A 26,309-nucleotide genomic window follows, 5' to 3' on the forward strand; every position below is an offset into this window, starting at 1 on the left:
CTTCTTCTCCTGGTTTGCTATAATGATGCCTTTCAGCTCAGGCAGGTCATACTGCCTCTTATAGAAGCATCTATCACGCAGCCAAAATGTCCAAAATCAAAGTAATTGCATCCCAGTGCAGATGTCCCCTGCAAAATGACCAGAGTTTGTCTGCCCATGTAATAGGATGAATACTGCAGGCACATGAGACCTGGGTTGTATGGGCTACATTTGCAGCCCAATTTCCCACAGTCGTCAGACCAAAACAAGTATCCAAGGCTGTGTAGTTTTTGTGCCCTTGTGTTCCAAGGGACTGACACAGGACATTTGCTCTTACAGAATGAAGAAAGTAGGAGAGCATGAGATTCACTGATTTAGACCCTAAATAAATTTGACAATGCCCTCCTCAGCTCCCTTAAGGATTCCGCTAACACAAAACACTATGATCAAATAGGACCAGCACTGCATCAGCATATAAGGCATGATAAGATAGAATCAAAACATATCTGAGCTTCTTTCACTAACAGGGTACGCTTACTCAATAAGGATTTTAATGAAACTAGACAGAAGATTGTAAACCCAAGATATATAGATAGGGAAACAAGCTAGGGAGCAATTAAAACAAATAAATGGGAATATACTCTGAACATTGTCATAAGAAAAGAAAACTGCTAAGTCATGCAGAAGTAAATCACACTAAGAAAATCAAGGAAAAAGAATACAAATAAGTATATAATAAACATAATGAATATTTGTAAACAATGAACATACACTTCATTTTTCAGGTTTAGTCCTCTACATGAATTCTTCTTGTGGGTCTATATGATTGTAAGGAGATGTCCTTCTATTCTTCTTGCCTGCTAAGGGCATGTGAGGCTTAAGTCTAAAACTTAGATGTAAACTTTCCTGTCTTGGTTTTTGTCTCTCTCTTTTATATGTCCTACTGTGCTTTCCAGAATGTGGGAATTGCCTGTAGGGACTGTCAAAATATAAATACTAATTTAAATTGGAATTCTTTAGAAGATAAACAATTATTTTATGATCTCTGTGAGGAAACACCTGAGTATGGTCAAGAGGATACTAGGGCTTCTCCCTCCCAAAAGGTGGCCATCACGGAAACCTGGCGGGATGATTCCCATGACTGGAGTGTGGCTGTTGATGGTTACAAACTGTTCAGAAGGGATAGGTGAGGAAGGAGGGGAGGTGGAGTTGCCCTCTATGTTCGGAAGTGGATAGATTGTGAAGAGCTGTGCCTGAGAAACAGCCATGACCAGGTTGAGAGTTTGTGGGTGAAAATCAGGGATCGGTCCGGTAAAGGACATCTAGTGGTTGGGGTCTGCTACGGGCCACCTGATCAGGAGGAGTCTGTTGACGAGGCCTTCTTGCTTCAGCTGCAAGAACTGTCACGCTCACAAGCTCTTGTCCTGATGGGGGATTTCAACCACCTGGATAGCTGCTGGGGTAGAGGCATGGCGGGTTCCAGGCAATCCAGGAGATTCCTGGAGTCTGTTGAGGATAACTTCCTGGTCCAGGTAATAGATGGACTGACCCAAGATGAAGCCTTACTAGACGTGGTGCTCACCAATGGGGAAGAGAGCATTAGAGAGGTTAAGATTGGAGGCTGCCTGGGCTGTAGCGACCATGGAGTGGAGTTTGTGATCTGGAGGAATATGGGTCTGGCAAAAAGCAGCGTCAGGACCCTGAACTTCAGGAGAGCAAGCTTCTGGCTGCTCAAGGAATTACTGGCTGGGATCCCCTGGGAAACTGTCCTTGAGGGCATACGAACAGAACAGAGCTGGCAGCTCCTTAAGGACACCCTTCTGAGAGCGCAAGAGCTCTCCATTCCCCAGCAGAAGAAATCGAGCAGAGGAGGCAGGCAACCGGCATGGCTGAGCAAGGATCTGCAGCTTAAACTGAGGGGAAAGAGGGAAATGTACAGGAAGTGGAAGCAGGGTTGTGTAGCCTGGGAGGAACACAGGGGTGTCGTCCAGATGTGTAGAGACAAGATCAGGAAAGCCAAGGCACAGATGGAGCTGAACTTGGCAAGGGATGTGAAGAATACTAAGAAGGGGTTCTACATATACATAAGCAGGAGGAGACAGGCTAAGGAGAATGTTCCCCCTCTGATAAATGAGAAGGGAGAACTGGCTTCCTCAGAAGTGGAAAAAGCTGAGGTACTCAATAAGTTCTTTGCCTCAGTCTACACTGGTGGTCACGTTTCCTATGTCTGTCAGGACCCTGAACCTTAAGGAGAGGGTGAGAGGAGCAGATTCCATCCCACTGTGGCAGTGGAACAAGTCTGGGACTGCCTAATGAAACTGAATGTGTATAAGTCTATGGGGCCAGATGGTATACAACCCAGGGTGCTGAGAGAGATGGCTGACGTGGTTGCTGAGCCACTCTCCATCATATTTGAAAAATCATGGCTGTCAGGTGAAGTCCCCAGCGACTGGAAAAAGGGAAACATTACTCCCATTTTTAAGAAAGGGAGAAAGGAAGACCCAGGGAACTAGAGGCTGGTGAGCCTTACCTCTGTGCCTGGGAATATCATGGAGCAGATCGTCCTGGAAGACATGTTAAGGAATGCACGAGATAAAGAGATGATTCAAGACAGCCAGCACAGCTTCACCAAAGGCAGATCTTGCCTAACCAATCTGGTGGCTTTCTATGATGGAGTGATGGCATCAGTGGACAAAGGAAGGGCAATGGATATCATCTACCTGGACTTGAGCAAAGCCTTTGATATGGCCCCTCACCACATTTTTCTCTCTACATTGGAGAGGTATGGATTTGAAGGATGGACTGTTAGGTGGATAAAGAATTGGTTGGCTGGTTGAAGCCAAAGGGTTGTGGTCAACGGTTCTATGTCTGGGTGGAGGCTGGTCACAAGTGGTGTCCCTCAGTGGTCAGTCTTGGGTCCAGTGCTCTTCAACATCTTTATCAACAACAAAGATGACGGAATCAAGTGCACCCTCAGCAGCTTTGCAGATGACACCAACCTGAGTGGTGCAGTCGATACAATAGAGGGAAGGGATGCCATCCAGAGGGACATGGAGAGGCTGGAGAAGTGGGCCCATGAGAACCTAATGAGGTTCAACAAGGCTAAGCGCAAGGTGTTGCACTTGGGCTGGGGCAATCCCAGGTATTATATAAGCTCTGAGAAGAAGAACTTGAGAGCAGCCCTGTGGAGAAGGACTTGGGGGTCCTGATGGATGAGAAGCTGGACATGAGCTGACAGTGCGTGCTTGCAGCCCGAAAGGCCAACTATGTCTTGGGCTGCATTAAAAAAGGGTGGCCAGCAGGGAGAGGGAGGATAGCTTTCTGCTAGTAACTGCAAACAGCTGATTCAGAAGGAAGACAAAATGAGTAAAGTTGAAAAATCAACGTATATGAGAGGGAACACTTCTTTTTAGAAAAGTGAGCAGCAGATGTACGCTGATGTAACCCAGTGCATCATCCAATGCATAAATGAAAACATGACATCTTTGAGATCTGCCCTGAATCACGAAATAAAGCTGGGAGAAAATATTAACCTAAATGCAAAATCATTAAGTGAGCTTCAATATCAAAGTAGCTGTCCTAACAAAAAGGTTAGGGAAGTCTTGACAGAAATAGTTCACAGGATTTCCAAATACTAAATTGTAGATCCCAAGTGTTTCAATCTAGATGGATATATTGCTCTGAAACACCATTCTGTTTTCAGAGAGGTGTTCTCTCTTTTTTTTTTTTTTTTCTATAAGGTAATACATGTGGATAATATTATTCAGAAAAATGTAATCACAGTGCACATTTACACTGAGATGCATTCTTACCTGGTTGTTGCTAGCTTTTCTCCTTTTTTCCAGTCCCAAAACACAATGGCATGATTATCATCAAGCCCAACAGATGCCAAACATTTTCCATCAGCTGTACAAAAGCAACATTTATGTTAAAGGGGCTAAGGCTTTAAGTGAAAATACAACAGGCAATGAACGCAACAAATATGCTATAAATTGATATTTTAGAATGTGAAAGAGACATATAGTACCAATACCCCCAAAAGTTATTCTTCACCTACAGTGTCTGATGGAGGGGACTGAGGGTGGTGAATGCCAAAAAGGTGTATTTATACTGTGCAGAAACAGAGGGTATTTGGGACACATGCAGAGACAGATGCTTAGATGGAGACATCTACTTATTCTCTTGACAAGACAAAAAAGCTGAAAATAAAAATAAAAAAAGGAACTAATATGTTGACAGATTAGGATTCAGATTCACTGATGGCCTTGAGTTCCTAAAGTAGGCTACAAATAGAATTAGACAACTGAACTGAGAAAGACGGTCAACCTGCCAAACCTCTTAAGATGACTGAAGTCTATACCTGCTGCAAATTTTATTTGAATGGAGGACTCATATTGTAATACTTTGCCCCCAAAAGTGTACCTATTAGGTGATGACCTATCAGACTGAAATCCAGATTTCACAGAAAATTCTCTTAATCCATGACCTAACCTTCCTCTTTTTAACTAAAGTGACTTCAAATACAGTATCTCACTTTTCAGACAGAAAAGGTTGTGCTCTAAATCACAACTATATTTTCCTGCTTAATTTTTTAACTGGATGATTAACAGACAGCTGTTATTTTATAGAAAAGGCATCCTTATTGAAAAATCAATCCTTCCCAAAGGCAGGCACAAAACTCTCCTGTATATATTTGATCAAACGAAACAATGAAAATCAATTTCATAAAGTCCAAGTACTCCAAAATCATGTTGTATGTGAAATACTTCTGCTCAGATGATCCTTCTCTTATTTTACTTGAAATGATGCCAAGAATTACTACTGTTGACATGGATGGCTACAAGTTAATACAAAATGTAATGAAACTATAAATATGATGAAAAATTGTAAGGCTAGAATTAACTGCTAGTTAACATCTCTTCTAATGCAGTAAAGAAACAGCCCTAATGAGAGATGAGATTAATGAGATTAATGAGATAATGAGAGAAAAAAAAAGGACGAGCAGAATTTCAAACATAATTCAAAAGTACCTACATATCCTTGCTATATGTATGAAATGATGATAAACAAGACCATTGTTAACAAACTTTTAGAGACAAAATACTTTTGTTAAATTAAAATAAATAAATAAATAAATAAACCTAATTGCTGAATTATGTAATAACAGGATTTTCAGGCTGCCGCAGGAGCTGATTGCATGATTTTTTTTACTGAAGAAAAGATGAAGTTGGAGGAAGTAGAGAGCTGGTGAGATGGCCAAAAGGCCGAAAGAGAGAATGAAAGCAATTATTTGACAATGTTACTTCTTTCAGAAATTAACAGATGCTGAATACTCTGTGATTAAGCATATTTAACTTAAAGAATAGAAAACATGTGACTGGCACAAACGACGCCATTAGGCTGAGCAGATCCTCATAGCTGGACTGAGCTCACAGTATTTAGCATCTTACGTGACTGAGTTCTATGAGAAGCAAGCCAAGAAGGAGAAGGGAAATTACAGAGTTCACAATTGAATGAAATGGACCTAGAAGGATGGAGTCTAAGTAGGCAGGAAGGAATGAAGATAAAAGACAGGACAGGAAAACAAAACTGAGTTTATAAAACAAATAATGAAAATAAAGATACAAACAAGAAGACACAAAAAGTTAATGTGAAAGGAAATGAAAGTAAAGGGAACAGTAAAACCATTCTATAGAAGCTTTAGTGAGATAGAATGCTATGAAGATATCTGATATGTAAGGTAAACTTGCAGTAATACGTACTTTTTCTCTAAGAATGACACATTTGTATATTTCAGTGACAATAATTATTTTTAAGGGTAACAATTACGTGAAGGGAAAATGGTTGACAAAACATTTTTGGTAAGAATACAACTTTACCCACTTGAACCATGAGGCTTTATGTATTAATATGGGCTATACATTCTGATTAATATCCAATATTATAGGTGTTAAATTTGCCACCAGAGGGCACAATCAAACATTGCATGAATACAATTATAATATTAGAATCGTGAGATCATCAGAATAGTCCTAAAAAGTGATCCAGCACTGTACTCTGACCAATAGTATCTGCTTTAGAAAGTGAGTAAAGACAGAGAGAACTAGTAGTAAAGAGTCAGCCACCAGATCAACTGCAGCCAGAAACAAACTACCTTTGGGATCTAGGGCTTCTTTTTTTAAGCTTCAAGTAGTGTGACCTGAAACGAACTTGGAAATATCTATTACTAACACAACAAAAACTGCCTTAACTGAGTCAAACTAGCACTCTGATCCTGTTATGAGGTGCATATTTGTGCAACCATTTGTTCCTCTCAGTGTCAATAAGCTTAACTAAAGCCAGTTAGGAAATGGAGAGGCTATGTGCTTCGATATATGCTTTCTCAGGATCAGGTCCTAAAGCAATACTCTAATGATACCAACAACTGTTACTTTTAAAAAAAGCTTTATTATTTTTGTACAAATTTATGTCCAGCAGAGTCCAGCTTATTCTTTATGCTTTTATAAAGGTACATGGATAAAGGTACTTCTTCCATGTAGTCCTGTCTCATAAATGTGATCTATGTCATAATGAATTCTTACATTTCTAAGAGGAGAATATGAAACAGATTATGCTGAATTGAAGTCCATATAAAAATCAGAGTTAAGAAAAGGATAGAACAGCTAAAGTAATGAGTTGGCGCAATATCTGTGAAAGTTTATTTAAAGTCTCCTTTATAGTTTGATGTAAGATGACTTTAGTCTAAAGGCAAACTGGATACACTGCACTAGGGGCCAGGTCCATGAGAGGAATTGAGCACATGAAGTGAACTGAAGTAAAATTTTAGAATTCTACTTAATTCCAAGATTGCGATCTTAAACTTTCTTACATGGCTGCTTTGCCATAAAGAACCAAAATGCCCTGTTTTTTTTTTTGTTTGTTTTTTGTTTTTTTTTTTTAAGTTTGAGTAATACTGAAGTGACTATGGTTGTATCTACATGCAATCCCAGACAAGCCACACTCTTGTCAAACTGAGCAATTTAGAACCTATTCCTGTTCGGCAGCATGCACAAATTAGACACTGTTTCATGAATTATCCATAAAGATTTTATCTGATAATACACAGCATTCGAAGTAATATACAAGCACTGTCCACAAGTTTTGGATGTCCAGGTAGCTAAAAAGAACGATAACAGTCACTGCATAAACACTGTGCGAGATCTGACTCTTTAGAGATAATATAGTGCTTATAGATTAAAAAAAAAAAAAAAAAAGCTTCTAAGTAACTTCTGTGCTATTTTCAGAACGGAGTTAGGCTCACCTAAGTGTCCAAGTTACTTTTGAGACTGGAATTGAGACTCTTAGCAAGACTGCAAGCAGGAAAGAGCAGACTGGTACTCCAAGACTAGCATTCCTTTCTCTCCCTGTCTTTCATATATGAAGGATATATTGATGGACAAACAGATAGGTATGAAATCTATTCATCTAACGTTTTTAGCTTTGCCCTACTATGATATAAAGTGTTTTCTCTTACTGTGTAATGTTACAAGTGTTGGACCGTTGCACCTTAAATGGCGTGACACACAGCATGGGAAACTATCCACTCTACTTTTAAAAAATAAAATGTCTTTTTTGTTAAAGAGCAAAAGGGGGAATGGGTTTGTAAGCACTTTTCTAAAGACACGAAAGTATGCATATCACCACCATACAGGCGATGTTTTTCAATGCTAAATACAGGGATTATCCTTTGAGAACTGAGACAACTTAGGTCATCAACCTCAGAAAGACAACTAGCAGAAAGAGCAGACAACTGTGCATATTTACTTCTGTAAACTCACTGAAAAATGTGGACATCGTTAGCAAATTCAAAGAATTGTATCCCTACAATTCCATCTATGTACCCTATCGATCACAATGCCATCTCATTTCAAGTGATCGATCTGTCTGCTTTTAAATTATTATGCCAACATGTAGACAGCCATTTGAGTCCTAGCTGTACACTTGTTGATATGAATTAGACATCAAAAAATCAGTTAGTGATTGATTGAGAAAAAGCCCCATGTCTGAGTTCACTCCACAAACTATTATTTATCAAAACTGTTAGCAGGCTTCTACATAAAATTTGTATTGGTTGCAAAATGGTCCTTTTACACAAAGAAGAAAACTAACTGTCATAGCTATTTGAATTAAAATTTTATCATGAGGATTGCTTTTTAATTAATCATTTCAAGAAATGTACCTGAAAAATCCAGCGCACACACTCCTCTTTGATGCTGGCCTTTGAGCAACGATAAACACTTCAGTGTCTGTGTGTCCCAAACATGAATAGCAGCATCTCTCCCAACCTAAATCAGAGGGTTAATCAGAATATCTACTCATAAAAGTTCAAAGCACACCACTACCAGTAATTAGCATCATCTCATTTTCAAAACACTCCAGAAGTAACTACTTTTCTTCTTGTCCTGTTTCATCTTTTTCAAGGTCTATTTTCTCTTCTGCTTCACAACTCATTTCAGGCACATTGGGGTGTAGAACTTTAACATACTGTGTTCATGGAAAAGTACATGAAGAACCTTGTGAAAAGTTAACTACCCTGTCAGTTGTGGTATGAGAAGCATTCCTGCCTCCATGTTGCAAACTGGAGCACAGGAGCAGTCTGACTTAAAGATAGTTTTCCAAAAGAAAACACTCCTTTTGTCTTGTTCCTTTACCAGCCCTTAAATACTCCTTCATCCTTCTCTCTCAGGGATCCCTAGCCTAATTAGAAACAATAGCTGACATAACCTTCTCCCTCATCTCCTTTTTTTTCTTTACCTCTCTCCCTTCCCTTCTTTACACATCCATACATATATCTATACTCTACCCATACTCTATGTATCCATACATATAGTCCCCTTTCTCCCGGTTTGGCCCCACTCACTGACACTGGAAAGTTCTCACTGACTGGGCACCTACAAACCACAAACTCATGAAATTGGACATGAAAAAGTGAGCTTGGAAAGGCACTGGTAAGTATGGGTGTTTTTCAATCCCCCTAGCATCAAAAGAATAAAAAAATATTTGACCTATTTCAATCTGTCTGAGAGAAGCCCTTTTCTTCCCTAGCACATTTCTGTATTTCACATTCTGTAAAATTCTGCAAGAGTCTGAAATCTCTCACCCACTCATACTCTCTGCAATCTTATTTCTACCTTCCCAGAAAAAGTAGAACCTTCTTGCTTACAATGCTATGCCCTTATGCTCCTGGGCTTCCTTCGTCCCAAAGACCCATCTAGGCCACTAGCCTTGAAATCTCACCTTCCTGTAGTTTGTGTAACAAAATTTTCTGAATTTTCTGAACAATATTCTTTCCTTCTAGTATTTCTTATTGGAATTCCAGCTATGAATTTAAATTCAACATCCTCAGTCAAGCTCTTTTAGCTTATCTGTCCTACCTCCAGTTCTCACCACCACAATGTCAGCTACTTTGCCACTCAGATTGTGAGCATCCCCTTTTATTCAGCTGCCCATCATCTTGCTCTATACAGCTATTCTGAGCCTAAATCTAAATCTTGCAACTTCTTTGTAAAGAAAGTGTACAGCACCTGATTTTTCTCTGCAGTGAAATCACCAAATCTAGTCCATTACCTTGATTAATAATAACAGCAGTGCTGGCTTCCACTGCAGATACTTTTCCACTCAAATTGCCATTTCATCATTTTCACTAAAAACTCTCCAGTATCTTCCTTTGAACTTTCACTTCTTCACTGCTAATTCACGATGAAATCCACTGTATTTGTTTCTCCAGTATTCCGTCTTAAACAGCTGCTGGCCAGCTTCTGCTTAAACACTTCTAAACATTTTTTCTGTCACTCCTTATCAGTAGGAAATTTTCATTTTTCATTTCAAAGTCTGCATTTTTCAAAATTGTTTAAGATTCACCTGTCTTCTGATGTCTATAAACAGCCTTATAATATTGCTGCGACTAAGGGATTTGCTGTACTGAGAAACTGCACCCACGACTACTTCTAATTGCTGTCTCTTCTTCCCTTACTCTTTCCATCCCCGTGCATTTTCATTTAAAAATATTGGCTTTTTGGGAAAAATCTATCAGGTATCAGTAGAGTGACCAACATAAAATATCTGAGTAAGGCTTGTGAATGCTACTAAGTACAAAATACTGAGACTGACTAAAGAAGCATCAAAAACACCCAGCATGTGGATAGAATGTAGTTCCTGCACTTTACAGATGAAGGCACAGGTTCAAAGTGAAAATAAAATAATAAAACCACATTTTTTCTAATGATGAATTGGAAAAGGAATTTATTTCCATGTTTTCCTAAAATCATCTCTTCTAAATACCTACCTGTCCAGTAGCGACATAGTCTTTCACTGGGTGAATGCATAGGCTGAGGATGTCATCATCATGACCAAGATATAGCCTTTGAGTGTGTTGTTGTCTATTATATACAACAGCTACGGCAGCAATATGATACACTACTTCTCCAGTCTGTGTGTAGAACAAGTTATTTCGACAGTCATAGCCCCTATAACTGAGGTAAATACAAAACAAGTTACATTTTGTTTAAAAAATATCCTGGTACTTTATGTAACAAATTGTGCAAATAATCTGTGCGTTAACTTGAAAAGGGTACAGCTGGGGTGTATGCCTTGCTGGCTCAAAAAAAACCACAGCACACAGGCAGAGAGAACCCACCAAAAGTAGGCATTCATAAATCTTCATGGTTTACTTTGCACCTAGCTCCTAAATTAACACTGATTTCACAGAAATAATATGTAACGCACATAGAATTATATCCACGTAAGTTTTACAAGGACTTGGGTTCAAGCATAAATCTATCAGGCATTTTTAGAAATCATGGCGATCACAATCAACTTAACAGAGAATCTTTGCTCCAGAAAACAAAAGGTGTAGTCAATAGCTATTTAAAAGGTAATTCTGTAAAATGCAATTCTAAGGTATTATTTATTATATGGGTATAGTATTATAACCTTATCTTGTTCCTTAATAAATGCAACTGAAAGAAGAAAATCTATGGCTGATATTCCAAAAATTACCCAGAGTAATGAAAAATAAATTAATTATGATTAAGCACGGAAAAATACTTTGCTAAATGCTCTGACATGAATTGATTGAAATTGCAAGGCTGTTTTCACAAACAGAAAAAAAGAAAACAACAAAAAAGTATGATTAAATATTACTCTACCCATGTATAAACTGCAATTTTAAACTGTCCTCAGGTGCTCGCTCTCTTTTAAGGAAGGGCACAGAATGGTTTTTCTCTTTACTTTGTTGTTTCAGCTGAGGTAGATCTTCTTTGTAAACCTGAAGAATAATTGTTAAAGTTAATTGCACAGCTCTAGTTTTCTGAATATTTATACATATACAACAAAGTCACTGTTTCAAGCAAGTATTACAACTTAATATACTGTTAACGTGATGTTCATTAGTTACAGGAAAGAGCAAGTCATTATCCACCCCTACAGAACTTCTGATAATAATAAATGTTTTCCAGACAGGAAAACTTTTCATGTGCCCTGACACATGAGGGGCTCAGAACATTACTCTAGAGTAGCATCATAAGAACGTACTTTTTCTGCAAGATTCCATTGACAGTTAGTGAAAAGGATTTAAAATATTGACTAAAACTTTTTAAGTCTCTAAGTGTCTTTTTAACTTCATATGTATTTCAGTGTACACAGTCAAAGCTGGACATAATGAACTAATTCTAGCTAGGGATTATGGTGAAATACACACAAACCGACAGCATTTAAGTGATTTGCCATTGTGTCCAGAATCGTGAGGCAGAATTACAGTCCTATAGACAAAACTGAAGTCACAAATTACCATGCATCTAAATTTTTCAGAAATGATGACATTTTTGAGGATGCTGAAGATGTTTGAAGCCTCTTGAAAGCTGTGGCACTAAACAAAATCCATTACAATGCTGACATACAGCCTTATTGTTTGTTTTCTGTCCCTACTTTTCTTTTTTTGTTTGCTTTTGTTTTTTTTTTCCCCAAAAGGACAATGAAATTTTCAACTCCACAGAAACGTATGTGACTGCAGAGATAGAGTACTGGATATTTACAAGAACGATGTTCATATAACTTGAGATGAGTTTTTGATATGGTAGCTAAATAGAACCTTAACACGTTTTGTCTGTCACTCATATGAAATGTATTTTGTCCTGAGTGTTCTCATCCATTTACCCTTGCTCCTCAGTGAATGCTACCAATGAAAAAGAATATCAGGATTATCATTTTCTAATGCATCTGAATACGCAGAAGTCTTTACACTGCTTCAGCCATAAATTAAAAAAAAAAAAGTAAAGCCAATCCACTTCTCAAAATAAGATTCGTGTTTTTAAGTCTCCACGTGCTTTTGTAAATTATTTCCTCTAAAGAGTGATTTTCTTCTAAGTGCAGCTTATATGCTTGATGTTGTCTCACATTTCCTGTATAAATCTTATTTTAAGTTGCTTCTAGCTTTGTCATACATTAGCCTGTGTGAAATATTGCAGTTTAACTGCCTAAAACTATTTTTTCATTTTCAGTTTTTAATTCCAGACGTCCTTTTTGACACATAGACAGTGTGGAGGAGGATGCTGTCTGATTTGAATTCAGAGGGAAAATCAGGAGAAGGAGGAGGAGGAGGCTGGAACAAGCACTCCAGACAGACTTGGAGTAAATGAAAGGGTGGAGAGAAAATTTGACAAAACTCTGCTTCACTTGGCAAGCACAACAGATCTCTATAATAAACAGGTAAAATAAGCTGCTGTCTGAAGGACCTACATCACATAATACAGGATCTAGAAACTGTGGTGAAAAGACAAAAGATAGTCCTTTCCTAAAGTCTAGAATGTTAGAGGGTGACCCTATCAAAGTTGTAGAGAGCAGCTACATGCAGCCATTAAGTCACTCAAACTAACAGGAAGCTCATTGTGTATTTTGCATGCTTTGGGCACTTAGTGTGAGATTCTAGTTCTGGTCTGTGGAAATTCTGACCTTTCACCATTGAAACTGATAAGGTAACATGTCAAGGTGATAATTAATAGTCTACTCACAATGATAATGACTCCTGAAAAATCAGGTCTCAAGTATTCTAAAATGGAAGCCAAAATCAGGAGAGCAAGCAAAACATTTGATATTAACGTTTCCTTGTCTTCAAAACAAAGATAATAGCACCCTCCGACGTCACAGACTGATATAAAGATCAGCGTTTGTGAAGCACTCAGTAAATTCAGCCAAGAGTCCTGATCACCAGACAAGCCTATAGTGACAAAGCAGATCCAAGGTCAAGCTGACACATTGAGTCAGCACGTCAGAATCTGGTCTGGAGACAGTAACCAGGGACAGTTACCATAACTGACTGCCAGCGCTCACAAAGCCACAGCCCAGTGGTTGCCAGACACTGGTAAATGTGGCATAGGAGGCCCAAAGTCAAGCCAAGACCCAAGATCCAAGTCTGGATCAATTGGGGTACATGGTCAGGCCTTCATCAGAGCTGAAGGGTATTGGGAGACGTCATTTATTCAAGATGAATAGAAATTGTTATGATATTTTTAAGGTATAGAAGCCATTATTCGAAACATTGAGCTCATATAAAAACAGGAAGAGCTAAGCTATGTAACAGAACATTTTCATCAAGGACTGAGGTCGAGTGAAAAGAACTGCATTTCTCTGTGGAAAAGATTTGCAATGGCAAGCTCAGAAGTTGACAAATTATCAGGAGAGAGATCAACAGTAGTCCATCGAGAAAGTAAGAGAAGCACTTGGAGAATGATCACAAGAGAGAGAGAACAGTGAGGTTTCTTTTTCTGTTGTTCACTGAGTTGAACTTGATACTTGAAGTGAAGATACAACATTTTTGTTCAACTCCAACTGTGTTAATGAAATAGGTTTTTATATAGAAACAGTATGTTGTTTCAACTTTGCAAATAAATGGATCTGAATCAGACAATTCCAAACTCGTATTTGTTTCTCCTGTTTATGAAAGTAATCAACAGGATTCTAAATAATGCTTAATGACACTGGCCAAAGCAGAATCAGTTTCATGCATAGACAGAACATGAGCCAGGATAAATCATTCTATGAAGTTCAATTAAAATTTAACAGAATTCCAAACACTTTAAAAATCAAAGCTAAAAAAATACTCATTAGTTTTTTATTTTAATTAAAATAATAGAACATGGGTTATAAATCAACACTGAAAGATCAGGTTAAAGAGTGGAATGTCATACTACAGTTCCTGAAAAAAATCAATGCAGAAAAGACGGCTCATTTGATTTGTTTTCCTCTTGCATGGAAGCAATCTATTTTAATTTATCTAAGAATGTGGTTGTACTGAAAACAGAAAGAAAATTCAGTGTATTAAGTGATCAGTAAAGACCGGTTTTACTTTGTTCTCATAAACTAGAGAGATTTTAATTCTTGGACATTTTGTCATTGGTAATAAAAATAATCTGTCGCAAATAAATGTACTGTACAGGCTTCATACTCATTAAGAGGATTATTCTGCTTTGAATACGCAGAAGTCATAGGAAAACTCCATGATCTCTATTTTACAAATTATGTTTCTGAATCTGATTTGAACTGTCTTCATTAGCACATATCATAGGAATGGGAGTAGTAATAAACTCTCACAAAATGTTGTTTAACTTTGCGCTCTATAAGATATTTTTCTTATTTCAATATATAATTATATATACACCAATGCTTTTTTTCTTCCAACCCTTTCAAATTCTCATCCGCAGCTAAATAAACTGGTTTTATTTATATTGATTGCATAATTAGCAGAATACTGTCAAAATAATCTTCTTAGAGTAGGCTGATGAATTAGCTGCAAGCTTCTTTTACTTATCTTTACTGAATACTCATGACAACTTGTCAGGCAATTGGCACAATGTATTAATTTCTACTCACCTGGCGATCATAGTTGATTTGAGCTTCCTGTTCAATGTCAGAATCTAACTCTGGCACATCAGATAAATCTGAATCTGATTCTTCACTGTAGGAATCGATGCCACCCTCTGCATAAAAATAATTCATATATAACAGACATCTAATTACAAGGAAATAGTATGTGATATTTTCATTATAATTTAGACTATATGCAAACTAGTATTCAACAACTTTGGAATCATAAGCAGCTTGTAAAAATCATATGGGCTGACTGAATGCGTCAGGTTTCATTTCTGTTTCTCCTATTTCAATGCCTGGGACGGGATGGTGGCAGAGGGAAAAAGAATAAGTAGATACTAGTACATTTCCATCATCTGAAAGAATAATGTGTTCTTAACAGGCATTGAAGTGAATAAATACAGAAATGGTAAATAAAATCTTTCAGTGTGACCACTTTCCGTGTATAAGAAGATTTGCTATAACATAAGCATTTTACCAATTATGTAGGTACAGAGTGAATTTTCGCCCTTGTGTTGAGGGCAATCAAATTTTCAGCAACTGCCATAGTTTGTATGGCTTTTGTAAAATATTTTAAGTATCATGGGTATAGCAGGAAAATCTATCGCATATAATAAAAATGTGAATTTGCATTGCAAATGTAAGTAACTCTGTGTGCAGTTAGACTTCTGAAGGCAAGTTAGATGGCTAATTCTTAAAACTGAATTTGATCTCATTATCTCCCTCTAAACAGTTTTTTTTTATATACTTTGGCAAATACTACTTGTGTATTCCTAAACATACAACATAGCAGACTGCAGAAAGAAATGGTTGTCTGTGAAGAGTAAAACTGTCCCAAACATACTGAGTAGGTGTCATTCCATGGAATTGCAATAAAAAAATATTTTCTGCTAATTCAATAAAAGCTTTTGCATCACTGCTGCATTCTCTGTTATTTTATTTAATAAATAATTTAGAAGAGATCATTTTTACCTTGCGGAGCTGTTTCGAGGATGCCATTTGTTATCCCTTCAGGAATAAATCGCCACTGAAAGACAGAGTGATCAGCACCTCCTGTACTTAAAACCCACTGAAAGTCATGGGACCATCGGACATTAGTTACATGTGCTGAATGGCCAACATATTTTCTAAATTTAGCTCCTAAAATGAAAAATAGAACTGTTAATATGTAAGAAGAAAAACAAAATTAACATGGTAACTAATGAAGGCAGGCTTTCCAACTGAAACTGAAAAGAAAGCTACAAAAAATACTTAAATGTCTGTTTTGATATCATGATGCTAATTATAAATTTTAATATAAAAATAAATGTTACAAAATAACAAAATATGGTCACTTCAGTTTTCAGAAAAATACTTAAGTCTTGGAAGGGGTACTAGCTACAGACAGGGTTAAATTTTCATCTTTATGGACATTAATACTCATATGAATTATAAAAATATGTACTACATACATTTATTCAAATGCACTATCAAAAAATAATACTTATATGATATCAACTTAAACACTGAAGATCATGGAAAGCCAAAAGGTTATTATATTTAGTTTTATTGACTTTATGTGTGGTACAGTGCAATTAACAAGGAAACAACCTATGTTAAAAAAATTACAGTCTACTATAAATATGAAGTAAATAGCTCACACAGAGCTACGCTGACACATACTAATAGACAGTGAAACCCTACTGGTTTCTGAAATTATTACTGGCATAAATTTGGATGACAATATAGTATTAGTATACACACAAGCTAAACTAGACATTCTGAACAGTTTTCAAACAAGTACATATGCATTGGCAGGAAATTGCTAGATACAAAGCGGGTTAAAATCTCATAATTATGTCCAATAATACTAATGTGAATTGTACTCACACTAACTTGAATTATACACCTGAATTTAAAGTCACTCTCAGAAAATACACTGATATGGCATTAAACAAACATTGCATTCTTCAGAAATCCAAAATACTGTCTTACCTTTCTTTAGGCATGGAAATCTGAACAACTTAACCAGTCCAAAATCATCTCCAGTCACTAACACTGAGCTATTGTAGTTTCCATCCACAGAGTTGACATCTGTAATGTTTGTATATTTTGGCCAAATACCATTTACTTCAGATCCTATCACACAGGTCCATGAGGCCCAATGAATTCCTTTGATCTCATCTTTGCTAGTTAGATGCTTCCCAGCTGAAAATACGCAAGCAAATATTCTGTTTAATCATTTGTTTTTCAGTAAACCCCATTTCTTTCAGTACATTTATCTGTATATTCTTCTTTGGATTAGTTTTTTTTTAACATCAATAAATTACAAAGATTCACCATATTCTTTAAGTGAGTATAATTGTATTTGTGGTATTTGAGGACATTACACATGAGTTCTAATGCAGCTGCATGCTAAAAAATTACAAGACTGGAAAAACATTGAAATTCCACATCACTTCTACCACAGAAATATCTTCAGTAAAAAGCACGTGTATGTAATATGAGTTCCTAGAACATTTTCAAGTTCTACGAGATTAATAACACAAATTTTAAAATAAAGTGCATGTACTTACACGTGCAATTATTTGTCCTAATCATATCAAGTCACTAAAATTTGAATATTTGCTCAGTCAATCATTTTGTGGTACTTTGTGGTACTTGTGGTACTTTTCATTTACAGAGACTGCTTTACAGTTGACTAGTTATACTCTGACTTTGTGATAAATCTGAATGCTATTTATGTAAGGAAATATTTTTAATGTTTTGTGTGTCCTAGAAGAATGAGCACAACTGGGGAAATAACTAGCTGATGAATATGTTCATTATCTGTTTCGTGACATAAGTAATGCTATTTTTAGTATCAATATTAATATAACAAAGAACAGAAAATGACCGTAGCATCATGCTGAAAAGCAAAGTCCTCTGCAAGAAAAAGCATTATTACAAAAAAAAAAATAGTTGGAACTATCAATTTAGCAATTCTATAGAACAAGCAAAATTGAACATTTTCTTTAGATATATTAAAACATTTCAAGAGATGTCAACTAAAAAGAAACCAGAATCTCATTTTAAAATTTGACAGAACTGCTGTGAAATTTGAACAGGGTCAGGTTTAGATTCAGCATTTGATCCAAGCTTATTTAGGCAGGCCTTAGGAAACCTACAGGCAATATTGGAAGATAACTAATTTTAGCTTTTTGTTTTGTTTTCATAACTGCTAAATATAGAGAGCACCTGTAACTTTCATTCTTGAATGACACAAAGCTGTTAGAGACACACAGCCCAGTCTAACCAGATTTTCTTGGTTAGACTATTCCAGGCTTTTTAACCAAAATGTTTATCAAACACAACTGCAGACTCATTCTAAATATGCAATGGATTTGCTTAATTTAATATGCCTGGGGGTTTATCTATGTGCTACTCATTAATAGTTATCAAAAACACCATCATTTCTTAAAGTTCACAGAGAAGAAAGTAAAGGGAAGATGCAAGTTTGGAAACTTTAAGTGAATCCAACTTAATCTGAACTGTTCAAGTTTAAATTATCACTGTAATGATAATGAAATAAGACTTAACCAACACTTAGATTACTTTTGATGGCTATATTATTTCATCCCAGGATCAATGGAAATTCAGATTTTGGCTGAAACTGAGTATTTGCTAGGAGCCAGAAACAGCTACCTTTCAAAGAGTCATGGCCACAGTCAGCTAAATTCATAATTAACCTCCAGATAAGTTTGGGTAAGAAAAATACGATTTAGATTCCCTACACAAGAGGGTTGCCAAAGTAGATCAAATGAGAACAAAATCTTACTCCTAAGGCTCTCTTCTGCTGACAGTTTTTTCTAAATATTAGAAAGCATTCTCAATTATGAATTATAATAAATCAATTATTTCTCATACTGTTACAGATGAATTACAAATACTTTTACAGGACAATCACAGAATCATAAAATCATAGAAAGGTTTGGGTTGGAAGGGACCTTAAACGTCATCTAATTCCAACCCAATCAACCTCAGAAGTGACAAGTTGGATTGCGAGGAAATTGTACAGGGTGTATATATATATATATATATATATATATATATAACTACAGCTGAGGTCCCAAAAAAATAAAAAATTATACATTTGGTACTTTTTTTTTTTTTTTTTTAACCCTGGTGATGTGAATATAAATCTTGCCCTACAATGCAGACAGTTTTTACTTAACCAAAGCTGAAGGTGGGTATATACTGTGAATACTGATTTAAAAAATGAACTACAGTATTTATGTTATTATTATATATTAATTATATATTATTATAAGATCCAGCCAAGAAGCTCTGCTTGCAGATGTACTGTTTATATCATATTTTTGTTGTTCTCTTCAAACCAACACTGAAGTTTGTTCATACCACGTTCATACTTGTAAACTTACAAGGCATCTTGTAGAACAGTCTCTCTCCTGCACCATCGTTGGTTTGCAAGAATTTACTATCCACAGACCAGTCAATATGAGTAATAAAACTAGACGATTTGTTGCATTCTCCTATTTTTTTGTATCGCTGAGCAACCGCATAGATATCCACTGGACCATCGTTAGAACCCACAGCAAGGTAAGAGCCATCTGGTGAAAATTTCATTTCATGGATTACTTCTTTTCGGTCTTTAATATGAACTACCTCTGTCATGTCTCTGCAAGAACGAATTGTGAAAATATGAACTGTAAACTAGTGGAAGTACAATCCACAAATATTTAAGACAAATATGAAGACAAATGCACTGAATACCTTGTACAACAAAAAACAGTTTTCACAAAGCAATCCTTTTTTTTCAGAAGCTCCTATTGCTTTCATTGGCTATAAGCTTATTTTAAAAACAAAAAATAGAAACAACTTTACCCGTCAATGATACTCTTCATTCTACTCATCTCATGTTAGCTGTAAAAAAGTTAGCTGTCTAGTCTAAACTAGACCAGACTTAATTTTTTTTACACAGTAAATGAAAAAAGAGTTCCACCTTAAGAGTGATTACTGTACCTCACAAGACCATGCTTGAATGGCCTGTGGGAGATACCCATTTCTCTACACTGTCTCTTTTGGGGAGGCAGACAAACAGTTTACAATAGTGGCAAACAATTAGGATGGTAAAGTTAGCTATGATTACTCCCCCGTACTATGACCAGTTAGCTACATCTTTTGGGGATCCAGCACCCCTCTCTGTCTGCCAATGGAAAAAAATAAAAAATTTGTAAGCTCTGCCTTATTCCTAAAAACTGGCAACCTAACTATTTCATAGTGGTAAATACTGCTACTGAGAAGGGCAGTGAATTCTTTATTCCACAGATTTAGATCTTTCATGGCCAAGGACACGGAAGAAGGAGATCAGAAAGATTCATGTCACCGAGCACATACAGTCGGAAAAAAAAAAAAGCCAACAAAACATATGGCCGTAGTCCAGTCTTCCTGCATCAGGGGCTGCTGATTTGTTTCCCTGTCAGAAGATCTGCCACAGAAAAGGAACAGATGGAGAAGCAATTGCATTCAGGGCCTTACACAAGTGTGTTGCCACTCTTTCAGGAATAATGCTGGGTTTATCATTATCAGTCTCCACCAGCTGAATCATGAATAACCTTAGGTACCAGACAAATTAGCAAAGACAAGATTACTGTGAGACAAAGAAGATTAACTGCTTTAGAAAACTACTAGTCTTTGAAAAGGATTTTAAATTAATGTGAACAGATCACTTAAGATTTATGAAAGTCATTAAAGCAGTATTACAGCAGTTTTCACAGATCTTCCATCGATAACATGCTTTTCCCTCCTATCAGCTACAAGTTCAAAGCATTTAAAATATATGCTTACTAAATATGCAACAATGTTAAACAAGTGGTAAACTCTTCCAAGTATCAATTAAAATAGCTTGTTTTAAAGTCATACTATTTTTGTTGGCTATTTCACTCCATGGCCAGTTTATGCTTTACCTGCCTTTGTGTGTCTTTCATAATATAATCCCAGACAGAAAATGCCCACTGGGTAGGATGCACCATGAGAAAAAGTCTTGTAATCTAATAAAAAATGTGGAATTTCCGTATATTTAGCAAATACTTAAAAATATTTTTTAATCACTGATTATTTTGATACTGGCTATTCTTGTTTATGGCAGAAAACTTATCAAGGAGATGCCTCTCAAAACTGTGTTAACTCTATTATGCACATTTTTTCACAAAATATTTGTGTAATTCCAGAATAAATAAAAAAAAAAAAAGGCAAACTTGAAAGTCTTAGATTGTATCAACCTCATTACTGTGAGCTAATTTTTTGACTTGAATAAAGCATAGGTTTGTTCCTCACTGTCAAACTAGCACATTTTAAAACAGCATGTAATATTCACAGTATCACAGTATCACAGATTTCTAGGTTGGAAGAGACCTCAAGATCATCGAGTCCAACCTTCGACCTAACACTAAGTACTCCACTAAACCATATCGCTAAGCTCTACATCTAAACGTCTTTTAAAGACCTCCAGGGATGGTGACTCCACCACCTCCCTGGGCAGCCCGTTCCAGTGCTTAATAACCCTTTCGGTAAAGAAGTACTTCCTAACATCCAACCTAAAACTCCCCTGTCGCAACTTTCGCCCATTCCCCCTTGTCCTGTCACCAGGCACGTGGGAGAATAGACCAACCCCCACCTCTCTACAGCCTCCTTTAAGGTACCTGTAGAGAGCGATAAGGTCGCCCCTGAGCCTCCTCTTCTCCAGGCTGAACAACCCCAGTTCCCTCAGCGGCTCCTCGTAAGACTTGTTCTCCAGACCCCTCACCAGCTTCGTTGCCCTTCTCTGGACTCTCTCGAGCACCTCCATGTCCTTCCTGTAGCGAGGGGCCCAAAACTGAACACAGTACTCAAGGTGCGGCCTCACCAGAGCCGAGTACAGGGGCACAATCACTTCCCTAGACCTGCTGGCCACACTGCTTCTTATACAGGCCAGGATGCTGTTGGCCTTCTTGGCCACCTGAGCACACTGCTGGCTCATATTCAGCCGACTATCAACCAATACTCCCAGGTCCTTCTCGGCCAGGCAGCTTTCCAGCCACTCATCTCCCAGCCTGTAGCTCTGCTTGGGGTTGTTGCGCCCCAGATGCAGGACCCGGCACTTGGCCTTGTTGAACTTCATACAGTTGACCTCAGCCCATCGCTCCAGCCTATCCAGATCCTCCTGCAGAGCCTTCCTGCCCTCGAGCAGATCGACACACGCACTTAGCTTGGTGTCATCTGCAAACTTACTGAGGGTGCACTGGACGCCCTCATCCAGATCATCGATAAAGATATTAAAGAGGGCCGGCCCCAGTACCGAGCCCTGGGGGACACCACTAGTGACCGGCCTCCAACCAGATTTGACTCCATTCACCACAACTCTCTGGGCCCGGCTATCCAGCCAGTTTCTAACCCAGCGAAGCGTACACCAGTCCAAGCCCCGAGCAGCCAGTTTCTTGAGGAGAACGTTGTGGGGAACTGTGTCAAAAGCCTTACTGAGGTCAAGGTAAACCACATCCACAGCCTTTCCCTCATCCACCAAGCATGTCACTTGGTCATAGAAGGAGATCAGGTTCGTCAAGCAGGACCCAACTTTCATAAACCCATGCTGACTGGGCCTGATTGCCTGCTTCCCCTGCAAGTGCCGCGTGATGACCCTCAAGATAATCTGCTCCATGAGCTTTCCTGGCACTGAGGTCAAACTGACAGGCCTATAGTTCCCCGGGTCTGCCCTGCGGCCCTTCTTATAGATGGGCGTCACATTGGCTAGCTGCCAGTCAACTGGGACCTCCCCCGATAGCCAGGACTGCCGATAAATGATGGAAAGCGGCTCGGCCAGCTCCTCCGCCAGTTCTTTCAGTACCCTCGGGTGCATCCCATCCGGCCCCATCGACTTGCGCACATCCAAGTTCCGTAGCAGGTCGCCAACCACTTCCTCATGGATAGCGAAGGCCACATCCTGCTCCCCATCCCCTTCCACCAGCTCAAGGCACTGGGTATCCAGAGAACAACCGGTATTGCCGCTAAAGACTGAGGCAAAGGCGGCATTAAGCACCTCATATTATGAAAGCATATCCTCAAATTTTACTTTTTTAAATGAAATACACAATGATATTACTTTATTTTTAATATGAAAAATTTATAATAGGGGCTTGAGTTACTTGGAAAAAAAAAGCAAAAAACAAACCTAACATAAGAACCCAGTACCAAATTTTCTCATCTTACCTTACTCTAAGAACAATGAAGGAGCCATCTTTCATTCCAAGTGCTAACTGTGATCCATCAGGACTGAAAGAAACACTCCGCACTGCTTCCTCCATATTACAACGAGCTATCAAGGCATGGTCAGCAAGACTCCATAATCTACATCAAAGGAAATTGGAAACAGTAGCAGATTTTTTCCTGACTGCACAATAGTTCAATATTATCAAGAGTAAAAATGACAAGTCTAACCGAATTGTAAGGGCCCATTTGTATGTACGCCTTATATTAAGATTTTAGAATGCATTAACTTCCTTTCCAACCATGGAATGAAGATATTTGCACTGACTTGAACCAACAGACTTTCATATACGTAGTTTTTAAAAGTTCAAAACTGCTTATCAATCTAGAAGAGAAAAATGGTATACAGTGACTGCCTGATTCAATATATGGAGACAGAATTTTCCGACAGTGGCACTAAACCTCTTTGCAAATAACATCAAATGACAACCCAGGTTTAAATTGCTTCCAAAATAAAGGAGTCTTTACTACTCCCAGTTCTAGCGGGAATGGCAGCTCAGACCGGAACACATATCTGCGACAGCAAAAAAGTAAGCAGGATGAAGAAAGTCCTTCAAGCTAAACTACAAGCATTCTGTACTATTTCCGGACTCATTAGCTAATAGAATTCCCCTAGATGAATAACAAAAGAATGCAATTTTCTGTAAACAGATACGGTCCATGCAGACCAGGGTGAAATTTTCAGCGGAAGTGAAAGTAATACTCACAGAAAGTAAACATTCCAATCACGGGGAAAATTTTCTTGTTACAACATTTAATAAACTAGTATACAATACTGCATGCTGATTTGCTCATTTACAACATTTTAAATAAAATGAATCAATAAATATGTCATAAGATGGGGAAAAACAATCACTGTACCTATATTTTAAGAAGGAACGAAGGGAGTTTCCCAGATCACTACAAGCTGGTTAATCAGATCTCAGTATGCAAGATTTAGAAAAAAAATAGCGAAAAGAATAATTAAACATATGGAAGAAAATGCATAAAAGACCTCTTGGGGTAGAAAAATTAAGTCAGCAATACCCAACTATCTTTATTTTGAGGACAGCATCAAAGATCTAATGTATTTGTTAGAGATTTATAAAATATTAAGTAAAATATTTTAACACTAGTAATGTAGTTATTGGCAAAACTTGAGAAAACATTAATTTATACAGGAACTGTAACATGATATTAGATAAATTTTTATGCAAGCATTACAGAAAGAAACAATTAGGCTGGATGGAAGATACTACCGAGATTTCTACAAGCTTTGGAATAGTATATTTAATATTTTTGCTAAAGACACCAGCACAAAAGATGAGAATGCTAATGAAATTTGCTACGGACAGCAAGCTGGGAGGCTCTGTGAACCCACAGATGGATTTATCAAATTGGAAGAAACAGAGGATTCTTGATGATGAAACAAATAGACATGGAATGAAATTTAACTAAAGCCCATATTCTCAGAGTCTCATATCTAAAATTGTGCTGTAAGCTTGAAACGTAAGTGGAACCAGCAAAAAGAAGTAAGATCCCACACTGTTTTTTCAATTATAGAATGACTATGATCCACGAGTGAGTTGCAGACAGGAAAAAGGAAATCTGATCCTAAAATATATCCTGGGTGCTATTCCAGGAGGTACATAAAAACATTAGCACACAACACAGTGACCTCACCCAGCATATTCTTTACAGTCTCCCAAGAAATTTGAATAAAAACAGGAACAGATGCAGTGAAGGATTATTAGGATGATTAAGAGAATGAAGACTGTATCACATTAAAGAGGACCAAAAGAGTTGAACTTTTATACCTTAGTGAAACAAAGGCTGGGAAGGGATAGTATTGCTTCCAAAAATACAGCAGTAGGGTAAACATCAAAGAAGGAGAAAAAGTTATGTTGAAGGACCATGTTGGCACTAGAACAAATAGGATAAACAGAACATGAATATACCCTGAAAATGAGAAGGAAATTTCTGACCACACCAGCAGTAACATTTAGATGCATCCTTGAAGTAAGAGTAACAGGAGAAAAAAAAATAAAGACGGAGTTTGATAAATTTAGTAAAAGGATTATAGTATTTGACTGCCTGTATCGAAAAAGGACAGCACCCTGTGATCTCAGCATTTCTTTTCAATCAGAAACCCTTTGGGACGTGTCAGGTTAATGTTATTAGGGTCAGCCTGGTTTTCTCTTAGTCTGAGAGAATTCAAGGATGAGAAAGAATTTGAAAAGATGTCTCAGTGAAACAATGGCATGTACAGTTTCCTGGTGAAAAATTTTTGTGGGATGCTAGTACTGTCTTCAAAGACAAAACGGAAGTAAGGATCGGATGCAAGATTCTTAAGAGCTATGTTAGAGGTCCTAGAACCAGAAAGGATTTGGAAAGATTTCAAAAGAAACACCAGGATAGTTTGCCTCCAAAATTGCTGCTTCCAAATGGATCACTTTGCTCAAAATGTTAGGAGCATAACTGCAATACCTGGCAGTGCAAGCAGAATAATTCAATTTTCTAAAAAACAAAAAAAACAAACATACAAAAACCACACCTTTTTTACTTTATTGAATTAATGAAAACTTATCATTTTTTAACAATAAGTAAAAAATAAATCATTTTGTGCATGTGCAGGCATTTGTATGCACAACTGAAAAATGAAAAGCCTTGCTTTGTTTATAAAAATAAGAAAGGTATTTTTGCTGGCAAAATGCTCCTGTACATTGTTCACGTTGTTTTGGAAAGAGCTAGATAAACAAACTACTTCTGTTTACAAGTGCCTCTGTTTTCAAACAAGGCGAAGATGTGTTTTTAACATTCTTCAGAAAGTTTCCAATGTGTTTGTTTAAATGAGTGAGTTTTAGATGCCAAAACAGGCTCATGAAACATGATTTTATTAGTAAATTTTCCAGTCTTTTCTGTCATATAGCTGACATATGAGTTTATTTTTTGGTGCACATACTGATTACAGCCTCCCAGGAGGTTTACTAGCAACCACTTCATATGCAGAAACAGCCAGAGATGATGGCAGAAGCTTAACTGCTGGTTTGTTTCATTCACCGGCAGAACAACACTGCGTTAAAAACAAACAAACAAAAAAAACAGACATAAATATTCAAATTGATTTGTATAAAAATAGGATTCTATATCAATCTTCTCACAAATGTAGG

At 37.4% G+C, this 26,309-nt stretch overlaps 1 protein-coding gene across 10 annotated transcripts in view; it reads right to left on the reverse strand.

Annotated features, from left to right (window-relative positions):
* EML6 (EMAP like 6) overlaps positions 1 to 26,309 on the reverse strand; it is a 136,338-nt gene that overhangs the window by 43,867 nt on the left and 66,162 nt on the right. For 6 of the 10 annotated variants that reach the window (XM_080587483.1, XM_080587481.1, XM_080587488.1 and 3 more), the window contains 10 exons: positions 26,102 to 26,212; positions 23,104 to 23,241; positions 19,281 to 19,537; positions 16,855 to 17,067; positions 15,853 to 16,020; positions 14,884 to 14,990; positions 11,166 to 11,284; positions 10,304 to 10,490; positions 8,198 to 8,303; positions 3,792 to 3,885 (listed from right to left, as the gene is read on the reverse strand). In XM_080587483.1, the coding sequence (XP_080443609.1) occupies positions 3,792 to 3,885; positions 8,198 to 8,303; positions 10,304 to 10,490; positions 11,166 to 11,284; positions 14,884 to 14,990; positions 15,853 to 16,020; positions 16,855 to 17,067; positions 19,281 to 19,537; positions 23,104 to 23,241; positions 26,102 to 26,212 (1,500 nt within the window). Of the gene's footprint in view, positions 1 to 3,791; positions 3,886 to 8,197; positions 8,304 to 10,303; positions 10,491 to 11,165; positions 11,285 to 14,883; positions 14,991 to 15,852; positions 16,021 to 16,854; positions 17,068 to 19,280; positions 19,538 to 23,103; positions 23,242 to 23,331; positions 23,444 to 26,101; positions 26,213 to 26,309 lie in introns of those variants that run through there. The other 4 variants (XM_080587486.1, XM_080587484.1, XM_080587490.1 and 1 more) reach the window with 2 other exon arrangements.

This window comes from Anser brachyrhynchus (assembly GCF_964034855.1).
Source record: "Anser brachyrhynchus genome assembly, chromosome: 3".
NCBI lineage: Eukaryota > Metazoa > Chordata > Aves > Anseriformes > Anatidae > Anser > Anser brachyrhynchus.